The sequence below is a fragment of the Ptychodera flava genome, chromosome 11 (assembly GCF_041260155.1).
Source record: "Ptychodera flava strain L36383 chromosome 11, AS_Pfla_20210202, whole genome shotgun sequence".
NCBI classification, from domain to species: Eukaryota; Metazoa; Hemichordata; class Enteropneusta; family Ptychoderidae; genus Ptychodera; species Ptychodera flava.
This window is the reverse complement of record NC_091938.1, coordinates 9,998,330-10,015,417: the sequence shown is the minus strand read 5'-3', so window position 1 is coordinate 10,015,417 and position 17,088 is coordinate 9,998,330. Positions and strand designations below refer to the sequence as shown.

The following is a 17,088-nucleotide window of genomic DNA, read 5'->3' as shown; positions in this document are numbered from 1 at the left end:
TTGGTCCAGTAACAACAAATTTCTTGTCAGGATGGTTTGACAGTTCGGCTTCTTGCCCAGCACATTGAATGGCCGATGAGGTAATCGATGCTGGATACTTCGTCGTTGTCGTGAGGGGATGGTAAGTCGACGATTAGATGCTTTTTAGTTGGCATATTGTGGTGTAATGAACGCCCGGTCAGAGAGCCTTTGTAGTTTGGAAACAATTGCTGTGACGTGAAATCTGGATCCTGTTGGGCCAAAGATGATTACTACTGATGAGCGGTGAATGAGGTCGATGACGTGAGCAGGTATTCAACAAATCCTTGTCGGGGTGGTTTGAAAGTCCGGCAACGAGAGTGTCAATATTAAGTGGTGTTGATGGAGCCATAGCATCGATTAAACTGGGCGTTGATGGGTATCATGCAGTAAAGCTCATTTAGCTTGGTCTTTCGGTTGTCATTTTCCTTGTACTGATGAGTGTTCGGATGAGTGGCACGTTAGACACACATAGGAGAAAACTGCAGTCTTTTCTTTGGCAGCCTGCCTGGGAATTAGCGCTGTTGCACATTTCTATACCCTGGTAGATGACGCGTTTTCACCGCTTCTACGGACGATCGATGAAGGTGATTGAAATCTAGAAGTTGCTGTCAGGTTTCTTACTCTCATGATGAGGGCAGACTTCGGTAGTGTGGGTTGCATACGTTGGCCTTGAGATCGTAGAGTGATGACGTGTATATGAGCGTATCGCGAACCGACAAGTTCACTTTGATGCCATGATTTATCAAGAGTGCAGCTGCCTTGGCTGAAAATGCGATAGTGTTCGTAGAGAGGGGAGCCGCTGAATGCGTTTCGACATGCCGACAATGTCCGTAACGTACGCATGCAGTTCTGCTCGACGATTAGGGAATGACTCACATACGATGTTTTATAAACGGAGAAAGCTTGAATAAATGGGAATAGTGAGAGGTCTATTTACCCTGCTGTCCTGGAGGGGTTTGCGACAGAGTTTCATCGCGGATGATAATATGCCGTTCGCCATCATTATAATCGTAGCCGAGTATAAGCATTTTTACATCCATGGTATAAGTAAGCCGACGAGATCTCACAGAGACGTCCTTGCCTGCAAGAATATCCCAGCGAATGGCAGGAGAAATCCGTTCGACGTTTGGCAGCTTTCGGAGGGTACGCCGCAGCCCTGAAGGAGGTTGTTACCAGTAAAGTTCGAGGCAGGCGGAACCGTGTTTTCCCCTGGAAGCGTCGTTTGGATGGTTGTACGTTGCACGGGCGCCACCATCTTGGCTCTGCTTGGCTGTTGTTGCTGGAAGTAGAGGCTTGTCCAAGGAGGTCAGTGAGAGGGCGCTGCTGTAGCAGATTTGCTGTGTCGGACCAATGATCGGACTATGACGGCCATGTCGGCCATCGAAGTCTGCGGGGTGGAGAACGTTTTTCCAACGTCACGGCTCCAGTTTGACGGAATGCTTCGTTGGTTGCTATTGCAGTTCCGTCCCATGGTGCTGTAACGGCGACTGAAAGAGGGTGTGTTAGACCGAGAGTAGGCGTTACTACGCTACGGTGGCCGGTGAAGATGGGTTTGTGGCGGCGAGACTGTCAAGTGCGGTAGACGCCCCTTTGCTTTGCTTCGATCTTGAACGGGTCACTTAGGTGGACGTACAGTGTTACGCGTGGTGCAGACTTCTTGAGCATTTTCGAGGAGGCATTGTCAACGTTGGTACGCGGTAAGATAGAATACGGCAGTGAAGGAAGGCTGGATAACGGAAAGGACGAGCGGCAGGGAGTATTGTAATAGCTTGGCAGACAGCCTGATGGCCTAGAATGAATGAACTTGGACCAGAAGCTTGCGGCAAGGATTAGGTCAAGTGCCGTGCGCAAGAAAGATGGTAGCTAGATAGCAGATGCTAAGTGTCTACGTCAGCAGATGAGTAGATAGATAACCAGTATAAGATGTCTACGTCAGCAATGCATAGTGACTTCAGGACATGTTGTTCTGCAGGCAGCCTAGCTCCGTGGACTTACAAACTGGATTTGTGTTAACACACAATTCCTTATGTTGTCAGTTCTATTGCCAAGCTGACAATGGGCAAGTCTATGATGATTGGCAAGTCTATGATGATTGAACAGATGGTGAGGTGTAAGAATATTTTTGATTGGCCGTTGCTTCAATCTGCCATCTATGCAACCGCTCTTAGTATTCGAAGTCTTGCATATATTAAACTCCTTCAATCTCCTCCATGTGGTAGAATTAACTCTTGATAATGAGGCATTGTTGACAACATACCTTCCAATATTCATCAAGGTGGAGGCAGTGTATGCTAATGACGGCATGACTCAAGCAATGGCGGGCCTGTTGAAGGAGACAACGGCAACACAAAAACAAAATCAAAGACACCAGAAGACGACATCAGCAGAGAACTTCCTGGATGAACAGTGCCGGTCACCAAACATTCACGAGTTTATCAATACATCTGTCAAGATCAATCCTCATACTACAATAATGAAAGCGGATAATACACTACGGAAATGGATAAATTCTGGGATGAATTATTGCTAATATACTGCTAGCGGGGCCAAGCAAGATTATTTTGGGACACAACGTCGAAGAAATTGGGGCTGAAGGCGGCAGGGGATGAGTCAACTGTTTTAACTTTACAAACAGCCAATAAAGAGATGACAGAAAAATGACAGATAAAATAAAAAATACTTCAGAATGGAATATTTTTATTAGGTGTATAAAATTGGCTACAGAGGGTGTCTATGATGATCTTGTCGAAACCAACTGCATCAGATCACAAAGTAGAATAAACTGTTTTATTCTCATAAAGTCGACAGGGATAATCAGGACATGAATATTGATTTCTATGCTGAAGAAAACAAGTTACTGAATAGTGAAGTTGAATTGTTCGAAAAGGTGCAAAGTACATTTAGATGTTTCTACTGTCAGTCTCTGAAATACTAGCCTTCAAAACCATTTTGAGTGAGAATGATATTTCCAAACTCTTAGTCTTACGATATAACTTTACAGATCTCAGCGAACAGAACTAAAAAGCACATGGTTGGTGAGCAGAATTTCAGATGTTTGTAGTGACGTCACAGACAGGTCAGTTCAAAGGTCACAGGAAAATGTTATGACGTCACACCTTAGTCATTTATACTGTCACTTTGGTTACATTCGCACTGAAGGTTATAAAATGTTTTGAACTGGGTTGGACGGGCATACTTAATGTCACAGTGTACTTTCCTCCAATCTTGTGCCTTCTCTTTTCTTCTTCTTATGAGCAATGGTAGAGTGCATTTATAACAGTAACTTCGAACTATGTAACTTCTGAAAAAAATAAACATTTTATTTATTATACTTCCTCACTGGCATATATTGCTAAAACTCTTAGTATAACAGCACGTGTATGTTAAGGCATTGATATCAGACTTTTAACGTTTTAGAGTTGTTAAGGGGTCAAATTATAGAAAGTTCTAATTGAATTTACTTTAAAGTCGGGAACAGTATATTACTCATTGTGAATAAAGTTTACATTTTGACCAAGTCAAGTGACTAACAGCTTGTTTTTCCCTCCAAAAATCACATATTAGATATAATGAGAATTTTTTCAACTTAAAAGTAAAACTTTTTTCAGACTAAATTGTCAGTAAATATAAAGTCATATAACGCTCATGTAACAACCACTGAACAATTACAAATTATTGATTTTTCACAATTTTTTCTTCAGAAACGAAAAAAAGAGCAATATTTTACATTCCAAGGACATTGTTATATATTTAATAGATATATCAAATTCTTTTATTCAGGTTATAGTATCGGTTATGTTGAGTGATAACTACTCTTTTAGAATATGCAGAAAAAGGCTTGGTCACTGTTGAAAATATATGGTCAGAATTGATTGAAATTTGGTAAAATACTTTGTTTTGATATACGTTAACAAACAGTACACGATAATTGTTGACAGACACAATCACGTGACTTGAAATTTGACAATTTCCCATCAAAATTCACACATTTAAAAAAAATAATATTTCAACTAGTAAACAGAAATATTTTGTCACGTTTTTCTGCACTTTTCCCAATCACCGGGATCCTCTTTGTTCTAGTCTGAAGAGGATTATGGAGGTGTGATAACCTTTTGTTTTCCATTGAAATTGTAACCTAGCAAATAAATTTCTGATGAGACAATCTGGCGCCAACACAGGCCTTTAAAAAAAGTTCATACCATTCATTAACTTAGGAATACCCTACTACCCTAGAGGATCAATTTCACAGAACTGCCTTTTCTACATTGGCACTACAAGAGCACCAGCTGGATTAGATAAACATAACAGTGGAACATTCACACCTTGGGGATTAAAAGTCTTCTGTTTGTCACCCGAGTTGCTCAGCAAGGACTCGGGTTTCAGGTACCATGCAAGTTAATGCAGTCGTCCCCTAATGGTAATCATATTAGTCTAATGCATTACGGCATGTTTTCGTTTAAATTAAGAATAATACACACTTCATGTTGCCCCGGCTAATTCCAACACCTTTATCAAATTAGTAATGCATGTATCAATCTTAGTTCTTATCCCCCAATTATATCGAATACTACATGTGAATTCTCTTTGATTTTTACAGTATATGGATTTTGGAGGGTGCGATTGTAAAACATGCTGGTTATATCATTGCCTGTATTTTACCTGAATTGTGTATTGTGTATTAATATACAGATCAAAATACAGTCAAGAATTCTATTATCCAAGAACACATTAGTATGAACTTTATCTGCATTATAATATTTTGATGCAGTGTGAATGACTAAAATATAAAAAGTAGATAGACAAAAACACCTCTAACACTGTCCAATCATACATTAAAACAGAGTTGATTGTCAACTATTCTCATAATGAGAGCGACATGTTTTACAAGGTGGTTGGAAATAAAACTAGTTTTTCTGCTGATAAAACGAATTCACTCAATTTGTAACTTGTAACATATGCTACCCAAAATTTCTCATAAAAAATGTTTACATTGTAAATTGTACTTACACAATTAGTAGATACTGTAACAGCTCCGGGAAGTCAAAAACTCAGCGGCGTCTATGGATCTCTCTCAAATGAAAATATTATTATTTTATCGTGCATCCATATCGGTGTCTAGCATAACATTTGTTAGTCACGCTTACGTTAGTAACGTATGATACACGTAGTCTGAAGATATTCAAATATAATGCCTATTGTTCGCACACAGGATATGCCCGAATATTCATTCAAAAATTTATTCATATAACGCTTACTCTACGCGTACATAGCAGCTTGCCCCTTTGTATAGCGGGTACATGAGCATGTGCGCGTAGAGAGGGTGTTACTATCAAAACTTTATGCACATGATGATGCAGACTTTTTAAAGATGTGAATGTGGGACTGCATCAGGGGTTGTTTTTAGGGGTTTATTTGGTTCAGTTTCGCACATTTCCAAATACCTAATTCATAATTACTAACAATTCACCTAATAAAGAGTGGAAGGTATAAATTACCAAAAGTCTATGACCAAATTTTTATGCAACGTATCCGAAAGGTCACGGACATTGTTATCGGGTTATTCTGCTGACGAAGGTTGTAGTACTTCAACTGAAAATTTCAGTGACTAAAATCTATTGTGTTGTGATCAAAAGTTCAATCGACAGTAATCAGCAAAAACAATCATCAAATATATTTTGTACATTTAATACATTTCTTATATTAAATATCCGCACGATGTATATTAACGATCAAAACATTGTCAAGTGTAAAAAATCGAAATCTGATCCCCTATCTAAAATTGTAGTTCGTGGAGACCTTATGTAAACATAAAAAGTGTAAAAATGTATTAAAAGTAGTAAAAAAGGTATTTCATACAAGCCAATCTGTACAGACCTAGACCCGGTTTTAAAATGTATTGCGTGCACAGTTTTAATGTCCAAAATGAATGTCTTGCAAGCCCCCCCCCCCCAATGTTAAAATGTATTTATTATAGATATAACAATGTTAAAACAGCTGCAGCTATTAGTGTTCTCTCTCTCTCTCTCTCTCTCTCTCTCTCTCTCTCTCTCTCTCTCTCTCCAACTGTTACAATATTCTAGCTCTTGTTTGTTCGTGGGTGCAATAAGTAGGGAGTCACCATAGATGTGCAAGAAGTCAAATTGGCTGAGAATGTACAATGAGGAAGCTATTTCTTTTTTTACAGCATTTGTCACTTTTAAAGCAATGTATGATATCATCCAAATGCATATCCTTACCGTTAGATTGTCCACTAGATGATGAAGAGGTTCCTTCAGATGTCAGGCATTCTTTGCTATTGAAAGTACCACTACTTGAACTTGTACGTGGATACAAAGAGGAATCACTTCCCCACTGCTTGTGTGACTCTTTGCTATTGAAAGTACCACTACTTGAACTTGTACGTGGATACAAAGAGGATTCACTTCCCCACTGCTTGTGTGACTCATGACGGCCCTTCGATGAAGAACATGAAATTTATGAGATTTCATTAAACAAAGTCAGCATGGAATCTTCGTTGTTTCCTAATGCAGTACAACTGCCCCCCCCCCCCCCCTGGACCACTGCCCCGCCCACAGCTGCCCCATAGGACAATACCTCCCGCATCTGTAGTGTTTTTGTCAAATAAAGGAGAAATTTTATAGTCAAATGTCTGCCAGTGTAAGAATTTGAGAACTTTATTTTTTTCAGACAACACCAAAGAATATTAATAACAGTAAAAAAGTATGACAAATACAAGATATCGGACTTTACAGTTCGGCTTTCATGAAAAAGGACATTTCACTTCATTTCATGATAGCATCAGTTTCTTTAATTTAAGAAAAACATTTCATGTTACAATGATTTAAGTTTAATTTCAAGGAAAATAGAATGTTTAATGTCAAAATAGTATATATTTTTGTAAGTTAATTGTGTTTCAAAACTGCAAGTTCTGGGATTTTCCTTTGAGAAAGTCTAACACGCGTACGTTTCTATTTTCAAAGTCATGCACGAGGGTCACTATCCTGGGTGCCGAATCCTGGTATCGTTATCGCAGTGGTGATGAAGACTCTCCGGCGATCATCTGGTTGACGATGACATTGTTGAGTGCTTGTTCTCTTTTTAAAACTTCACAAAAACCGTGATGTTTGCCTGCATATGGTGACGGCACCCTTCTATGCTGTTGCAAGTTCTTGGCAGTTCGCTGATGAAACGATCGTGTATATTCACATGCTGATTGGGAAACGGGAGCACGCCTGCTGTGACGTCGGCGTCTTCCGATGTAGTTGTCTTCAAAGCCATCGAAGATAGGCTCGACCCGGCATATTCTGGGCAAGGTACTCAAAGGTATATATCACTTCATCTTCAGGAGCATATGCAGTAACTGCCAACATACGAATAGAAAGTCCAAAAATTGACTCCCTCTGATACATTGCTTGCAGTCCTACTGACTGCACCGTGCGGTAGATATTCTGTGATGGATAGTAAAAACACCCTTCACAATTGCACTGGGAAAGACTTCTTCGATGGCACTTTCAGCAACTGATTCATAGTCGATGAGAACAGTCTGAGGATCTTGGTTAGCATTGACGTTAAGTAGCTGGCGAAAGACGAAGAACGAACTCGATAATGCAGTCGGTTCACGAGACGTATGATGAAAATTATCATCCCAGAGCCCTTTTTGTACACTTTCTAATTTCGGCAAATATGAAGCAACAAAAGCCTATACCCTACCGTTTAACACATATACCGACAATTGAGATGAAAGAAATTGCCGACATATAGGTGTGAAAAAGTACCACGTTTGCGAACATTTCATCACGCACATCATACATCTTGTCGTGTTACAGTGAGAAATGACTGTATCATCTGATTTGTTACAGTGTACATGTAGTAAGCTGATTTAATGTAAACTGGTTTTGTTCCATCATAAACTGTACTGAAAGTCAGCTTGAGTACGATTGGACAGAAAAAGAGCTTTTTCAACATACATCCGTTTCTTAAATTCAGACTTCTACCTAAGTAGATCTGAAGGCGAGGCCACTGGGGAAACCCTAGCAACAACGCGTCACCCGTTCTTGGTCGAGCTCGGCTATTGTTGCACACAAGAAACGAAGCAAAACAATTTATTTCCAAAGGCCTCTGAATCGCAGACACGGCGTTGGCATAGACAGTCTGGGCTAACGTATTAGACGTTAAGTAGCTGGCGAAAGACGAAGAACGAACTCGATAATGCAGTCGGTTCACGAGACGTATGATGAAAATTATCATCCCAGAGCCCTTTTTGTACACTTTCTAATTTCGGCAAATATGAAGCAACAAAAGCCTATACCCTACCGTTTAACACATATACCGACAATTGAGATGAAAGAAATTGCCGACATATAGGTGTGAAAAAGTACCACGTTTGCGAACATTTCATCACGCACATCATACATCTTGTCATCTTACAGTGAGAAATGACTGTATCATCTGATTTGTTACAGTGTACATGTAGTAAGCTGATTTAATGTAAACTGGTTTTGTTCCATCATAAACTGTACTGAAAGTCAGCTTGAGTACGATTGGACAGAAAAAGAGCTTTTTCAACATACATCCGTTTCTTAAATTCAGACTTCTACCTAAGTAGATCTGAAGGCGAGGCCACTGGGGAAAACCCTAGCAACAACGCGTCACCCGTTCTTGGTCGAGCTCGGCTATTGTTGCACACAAGAAACGAAGCAAAACAATTTATTTCCAAAGGCCTCTGAATCGCAGACACGGCGTTGGCATAGACAGTCTGGGCTAACGTATTAGACGTTAAGTAGCTGGCGAAAGACGAAGAACGAACTCGATAATGCAGTCGGTTCACGAGACGTATGATGAAAATTATCATCCCAGAGCCCTTTTTGTACACTTTCTAATTTCGGCAAATATGAAGCAACAAAAGCCTATACCCTACCGTTTAACACATATACCGACAATTGAGATGAAAGAAATTGCCGACATATAGGTGTGAAAAAGTACCACGTTTGCGAACATTTCATCACGCACATCATACATCTTGTCATCTTATAGTGAGAAATGACTGTATCATCTGATTTGTTACAGTGTACATGTAGTAAGCTGATTTAATGTAAACTGGTTTTGTTCCATCATAAACTGTACTGAAAGTCAGCTTGAGTACGATTGGACAGAAAAAGAGCTTTTTCAACATACATCCGTTTCTTAAATTCAGACTTCTACCTAAGTAGATCTGAAGGCGAGGCCACTGGGGAAAACCCTAGCAACAACGCGTCACCCGTTCTTGGTCGAGCTCGGCTATTGTTGCACACAAGAAACGAAGCAAAACAATTTATTTCCAAAGGCCTCTGAATCGCAGACACGGCGTTGGCATAGACAGTCTGGGCTAACGTATTAGGGGAAACACATGACGCGCTTCTGAGAACCCAACCCAACCTTCATCAGCAGATATAATCTCCAAGACGTACATTCGTTTGAACACATCCGAATATTAGTTACTCTCTTATGTTGAAAATCACAAACACTGAAATATAATATCAACCAATCATCAGTTTCCCCTTGGTACTATACAATATACAATATACACGAGGCAATGACGTCACACAGGGAAAATTCCAGAGCACATGTGGATGCAGACCCTCACAAACGATGATCAGTTTTTTCTCTATCAACCCTACAGATCACTACTTTCACAAAAGTTTTGTTTTCCAGTTCTCCTGCAATCGCCGGGTCTTGCCTCTCAATCTGTAGCAGAACTGGCGCTGTGCTCTTTTCCAGCAAACTCTTCTCACACAAAAAGTTCTGGATCTACCACACTTGACGGAGTCTCGCCATCGCCGGAGAAAGTTTTCTCAAAGTTCTCAACTTTTGAAGAGGACAGAAAATATTTAGTTCTTACCCGATTTTCTAAAAACTATCGCTGGCAAAGGCCATAACACTTCAAGTTAACACTCAAGGAGTACTGGTCCATCGATTTCGGTGACTTTTATATCACTTTCGATGTCTACGCACTTCTGTGTCGACCATCTACTTCGCCCAATTCCCCGTAGTGGTCTCATGGTAACGTCACGAAATCTGAGCGAGCGTCCCGAGAAAGCATCGCACAATTTACTTACTGTCCAAGCGCCCTCCCAGATACATTAACATGCGTCCCTGTGTCCATGTGCTTGCGTATGAACAGGGGTTGACGTACACGTGCCAGATGCCCAAGCCGCATGGCCCAGCCCACGAAGGCTACAATTATTGCAGCTGGGCAGAAAGTACAAACTCTCTCGTATTATAACTCAGAAAAACTCAATAAAACCCGATACTTTGGCCTAATGATCCCACAGAGACACGTTATCTTCTGAGTTGTGCCATGCACAGGCTTCAACCTCTGACGAACTTGGATACTATGAATAGTTGTATACACACTCTTACTAATAAGAAAGTCCAGAGGTGGACACTAAACTAGACCGTTTGGAAAAATCCATATTGTAACGGGTTATACGACAACAAAAACCAATAGTTATTGCTATTTCTTACGTCAATAAATAAATCATTTTCCTGGTATCATTACCAAATATTGCGTCTGTCATTTGAAACGGAGTGTAATTTCGCCCCTTGAATGAAGGGAAAACTGCTCTATATGCAAATTGCAGGTCGCAACGTCACAATGGATTTCGCAAGTGTTGATTGGCTATGAAGTGCCGGCTTTTCTATGACGTCAGCATGTGCAAATATAAACATTGCAAACGACGTCCCAGTGTTTAAACCCGGAAGTATGGATCTCCTACAATTTTTGGCTGTTTTATTGTATTAAAGTAAGACGTATGCGTACAACTAAATAGTACCTGTCTAACAATGTGGGAAGTGTGGAATATCTTTTTGGTCATTTTTCAATATTTCAGTGATTTTTATAAAGGTTTGAGCGCGAGTCGTACACGGTAACATACAAACCATACGCATTGAGATGAATCATGTACCAACTGTCCAATGACAGTTGCCGTTTGAATTTGATTGACGTACAGAGCAGTTTTCTTTCAGGTGTCCGTTTCGTGTCCACCCTGAGTGTTTCATATAAGAACAGCGGCAATACACGTAATCTTGAAAATGCTATTTAAACCATCAGATGGAAATATAAATATTAATAATAATTCACATGCTATTATGAACAAGCAAACGTTGAAAACAACTGTCGTATGAGATCGAGTCATAGTTTTCCAAAAATTGGTACTCATAGCACCAACACCACCCAACGTCATAATTCATGTAGCACATGGCATGGCTACATTCGAAAGACAACGTGTCCCTGTGAATAATCCTAGCACTTTGCAAGGAATTACTCAAAATACAATACTATAATATTAATAATCTAAACGCATTAGTTATGGCATCATGTCAATTTCATCCCGTGTACCAGCTTACACAGAACATCCATGACTGTCTCATGAGGGCGCCAAACTGACGTATTCTAAGTAACTAAATTTTGAAACTGCCACTTGTAAACGCATAGCTATCCGCTGTTCACGGAAGTTCGGAGGCGGCGCCAAACAAAGCATTAATTTTAGACATGCTTTGTTGGGCGCTTTATAAAAGTGTAAATAAAGATAAAAATAAAATTACACTTTGCAATATAGAAAGATGTAAATAAAACAGAATTACCTGATCGGTCGATGGTAGCCCATAGGCCCATGATTTAGTCCTCTCCCTTATCCTTATGGCTTGGCTCATTGTGTTCGGTTTTTACTTGTATACTAATAGAGAGTTTTCTTACTTGCTGTTGACATTATTCCTGTGAATAAATGCATCTTCTGTCATTTAATGCTACAATATCAAGTGTGTGGATACTTATCAAACTTTCATGTTGTCTTCATCCCTTTCTGTCTCACGCAGCACAAATAACACCGATGCTGCTGCAACACATGAACAGGCGATATTTTTCCATTGGAGGGTCTAGGATATTTCATAATAACCTCTAAACAATGCCATTTACGCCTAATTAAGTTACTTCAAGTTGGTAAAAGCTATTAATATCAGGTAATAACCTCTAAACAATGACGGGTATGTTAGTGAATATTGGTAACATTTATCGATATGAAGGTATTATTGATAATATCGAGGAGATTAGAATTTTTCGTGAGCTAAAAAAGTCGTACAAAAACGCCCGTTTCCAAACATGACCCGTTTCCAGGCGCCCCCTTCTCACATGTGCAGTGTATTCTGCGTTGACTACTATGAGATTGGTTATCAGATTGCCAGCATATGTCTCTTAATGTGTACGTATAGTTCACAGGGTATCATCAGAAACGCCTACTCACATGTGCAGTGTATTCTGCGTTGACTACTATTTAATTGGTTATCAGATTGCCAGCATGTGTCTCTTACTGTGTACGTATAGTTCACAGGGTATCATCAGAAACGCGTACAAGATAATAAATTCGCAAATTCCACAGCAAGAACACTATAAGCACATTTTAGTACATGCCTGTAACGGGATCTGATCAGAACCAGCACAGTCCCTAAGAAATAACCTCTGTTACAAGACCTGTAAAATTGATCAGGTACCAGGGTTGTATGATCATGTGTGTATCAGGCCTTGTATGACAGGAATGTATAAATGATAATGTATGAGTTTATCCGGTGGCTGTGACCACATGATGACAAAAATACTGGTGCACAAACAGTGATGTCCCTTTGTTGAATTTAAAATGCCTGTTACAGGGTCTGAAAATCTGTCAGATCGCATGGGTGTATATTTTCAGACAAATGGGGTAATTTTGATTATAGAAATGAAAACAGGCATGGTTGTGGGCACATTGAAAATATTGACCCTGTTACAGGTCTGTATTCACATTACTGTGTACAGTCCTGTATATACAGTGCTGAGACAGGCAGGTCCGTGTCCATAACACTAGTATACAGTCCTGTCCCGACAGCCCTTGGTACAGACCTGCACATCAGCCCCTGTCACAGCAATAGGACGTCTTCGCTGACACAGACCTGTAACACAGGGCATGTGTCAGGGTTTGTACAGGCCTGTCACAGGGGCATTTTTATTTTGCTGTGTATTGCTAGTAACAGTTGTATGGTCTGAAGATGTAATGGGTGCAATCGAAGTTGGTTGATTGTAAAGCTGACTCATTCAGTGCAGATGAAATCCAAAGCTGCATCTCTCCTGGTAGGCGCCGTTCATTCATAATATTGAGCACAAATAGTGATAAAACCAATTGCTTTAGTTTACAATTGTTTAATATTGTCTTCACATCCATCCGATTAAAATCTCCCAGAACAAGAATTCAAGTGTAAGGTAACTTTGATTTTACCCTGTCCACTATTGATATGGTGTGATTTAATCATTGCCTTTTCATCTGCTCCAGGGGGTGATAAATGCATCCGATACGTTGTGACACTGATACTTGCAACCATTGTGGACAGACAGAGCACCGAATTTACTCAATGTCGTCAATATCAGTAAGAGATTCACAGCTCAATAGTTTGATTGAATGTTCTATCTGATGTAAACACAGACTCCGGCGCCCTTCTTGTCCGATCGGTCTTTTCGATATAATTTGACAGGACTTGGTTGCTTTGAAGAATTATTCTTCGTAATAGTTAATTTAATACAATTATCGTGCCGATTGATTCAGTAGACCGTTGACTTATATTTTATGTGTCCCCACTAAACGGAAAAGGGGGAGGGGCGAACAGGCAGAATAGTTTTTCTTTACTTTGCTTCTTTGTGAACCACATTTGTGAAATAAAATATTTATGATTGTGAAGACGCCAAAGGATACGTTGTTGGCAAGGTAACACTGCCAACAACGTAGCCTGCCGACAACGGTGACAAGACACGTAAACCCCACGCGGCCGATGGAAATTTGCGTTTTATTTAACAACAAATCATTAACTGCTTATTGTTTGCAGCCGTCTGCTTCGAGATATACAATGTTAATATTTTTTCACAATATGGGACGACAGAAACAAAAAATAACGTTTACCCAAGCGAAGTCAAACACAATAAAGCTCCTGCGACACTCTATTGGAAAATTTAAGTTTTATTACAGTTTAAGTTTAGTTTTTCAAGTTTTTCACCGAAATGTAGAATTGATAATGAAAACAAAGATAAGTTCTATTGAGTAGAGCGGCTATATTTTGCATGTCACTTGATGCTCTGACCACAGCTACCAACAATGAAGCCTGCCGATAACAGGACACTAAAATACGCTAGTGTCTGCACGGAAAGAGACTTGCTGACGCTCCCTTTCCCATTCCTCCTGATTTATTTTTTTACAGATATTTTACTGCAAGGATATGAAGGTTGTTTGTAGCGAAGTAGTAAAAAATTTATTTATATTGGGTAGATATTATGTTTTCAGTGTTACATTTAACATCAAACGAACTGTTTGGAAATATCTAATAAAATTACGTTTTGCTCTTGGAAAAGTTTTAACATTACCAAATTATGCACCATGCGCAACTTTTCTTTGGAAAAAAGAAAGATATTCAATTAGCTAACAAACCATCAAAATTACAAACTGAAATAATTATACTACGTTTTTAGATGAAGAAACGCATGATGCACTACATGTCACCTTATTTTGTCTTGGCAACCTTTCCGTGATCGGAACAGAACTATTTTTCTGAATTTCGATACTGGAAGAATGACAATTTTGTTCCTATCAAACATCATTCCAGCTTTTGCCCATACACATTTTGACGTGGGCACTATCCGGTTCAGGCCCCGAGAACCGGATAGCCACCACGTCTATAAATGTTCAGCGTGAACGAGGGCGATAAAAATCTACAAAGAATGCTTCGGATAAGGCTGGCAGGAACGCAGACAAATTATCTCCACTTTATCCCAAATTCTACCCTTGGCTCTTCTAAGTATTTCTCTGCACTCCCACCTGGTCTGTCAACAACGACTGGATTTTCGGTAGTTGAGAACAGCGACACCAAACGATGTGTCCATTGTCCATTGTGTTGAAACGGATACTAGTTAAAAGTGCATGTTATGTTGTAAAATACCAAAGTCACCATTTTTGGTGGAAAATTAAAAGAAATGCGTTGCGACACACGATAATTTCGAGTATTTAAGTCCCATAGTCCCTCAAACCACGGCCATACACCAACGCGCTCGCGTGTGTCCGGACGCTCTAAGCTGACATTGTATGGCATGCATTACACGTCAGCGACGAGTGCTACGGTTGCGATCACGTCGGTCGGTATGACAGTATGACATGTATCAATGGTCCAGTTCAAGTGACTTCAATGACTGCAAAACTGATGTTTTCTCTCCGTTGTTATGGACAAGTGTCCGGCATTCACAGGTGCAGAACATTCGGCCAATGGGACATAACACTAAAACAAAAACTGACCAACTTCGGTTGTCTGTAAGCGCTAGCGTTCCCGGGGACAAGGATTCCCTCCGCCCGTACCCCGGCCCGTACCTCGATCCCAGCTTTGTACTTAGCCGGCGGTTAACTGTTTTTATCTTTTATCTAATGCAAGCCTGGTATATCCAGTGAGATAAATATGTGGTCCAATTTTGATATATTGTTGTCTAATTTTGATATGCTGACTTATTCACTATATTAAATCACAGACAAACATAACATGAGGGGAACGCTCCATTAACTTGGACGTACCCGAGTAACCCGAGTTGGTTATCAGAGGATTAATCTCTATGTCAACATATGCGAACAGATTATCTTTTAGTGTAAACAAAACATTAGCACTGCCGGAACTACTTTTAGCATGGCCAATGCCAGTCGGTGCCTGACTTGATGCTGCCCCCCACCCCGTCCGGCACTCATGATTTCCGACCAGCGTTAAAAGTGCCGTCCAGCACTTGCTGTTACTTTGAGGTCATCATATAGTTCATAGAATTGCATGAAGAGTTTACAAAAACGATGGTACTATAGAATCCATTTCAAATAAAATGCTGTTTAAACAATACTAGCAGTTAATTAACGTACGCTGATTTTGCATTCGAAAAGCTATTTTTGTATGAATGTTGGATACCCCTATAAAAGAAAGTACGGTAGCGAAAATCAGCACAACAAAACAGGACTTCAGCACAACAAAACAGGACTTTTACTAAAACGTACTCTTTCAATTTCAGTTCAGACTTGCAATGCAATGAAAGTCACGAGCAAACTTTGGTGTCAACGGATCCAGTCTTTGAATTATCAATGAACACTCACTTATTTTTCTGGTCAAAAGCCAAAGGCTACTTGTCCATCGAAACAAGCCTCTCTGTTTGAATCCGCGTGTTCATTTTTAGCCGGATGCCGGCCAAATTGACCGGCTACTTCCGTATTTTGGCCGACTACTTTTTAGCAATGTTTCGCTCTCTAGCCCCGAAATTCTGGTTTTGATAATAACATTTCGATATTTGTTGTCTTGCAAGCCGGAGATAACATTTCAGAAGTGCCTATGTGGCTATATGTAATCTAGCAATTTACGCGGTGAACTTGTTGCTATCTAGTATCAGCCTGTAGTACCGCGATCTGCAAACATGTACTGTACTGGGAATCGCTCTCGAGGTCATCCTTGCTTTCCCGACTACAGCCCGAATTATTCCGACGTTCACATCGGGTGCAGCTTACCATTGGACTGACGTTACGCCCACCAATAGCCGGCCATTTCCGAATAAAGCCGACGTTTGTTTCTCTCAAACGCGAAAGAGAAGAAAGTCTCAAACGCGGAAGAGAAAGTCGACGCTTCAGAGCTTTTGTTTTCTGCGTAAGAGTTGGGCCTTGTCTGATGGGTAGGTTTTTGATCAAATGTAAAGCAACCAAAAGTTACTGAGTCTCATATTTCATACGTTTGAAACGCCACGTCAATCCATCCATAGTCGATCATAGATCTATATCGCGTTTTGTGGAGGGGCCGTGGTTTAAGCGGAAGGGAAAGTCTACGCGGGAATCTACGCTTGAAAACGTTGATTTTCTGCGTAAGAGTAGGACTTTGTCTGTTGGTTGCCGGAGGTTTTAGATCAAATCTAAATAAACAAACAATTACTTGCATGGTCTCATTTTTCGTACTTTTGAAACGCTACGTCGATCACAGTGTCAAATTTCAGGTCGACCACAGTCCCTCTAT

The 17,088-nt window shown here is 40.2% G+C and overlaps 1 protein-coding gene across 2 annotated transcripts in view; it reads right to left on the bottom strand.

Moving 5' to 3' along the window:
* LOC139143486 (uncharacterized) overlaps positions 1-17,088 on the bottom strand; it is a 72,844-nt gene that overhangs the window by 44,374 nt on the left and 11,382 nt on the right. For both annotated transcript variants that reach the window (XM_070713845.1, XM_070713844.1), the window contains exons 2-3: positions 11,644-11,773; positions 6,258-6,474 (exon numbers count right to left, since the gene is read on the bottom strand). In XM_070713845.1, coding sequence (XP_070569946.1) covers positions 6,258-6,474; positions 11,644-11,712 — 286 coding nt within the window. In that variant the 5' untranslated portion in view covers positions 11,713-11,773. The remainder of the gene's footprint in view (positions 1-6,257; positions 6,475-11,643; positions 11,774-17,088) is intronic.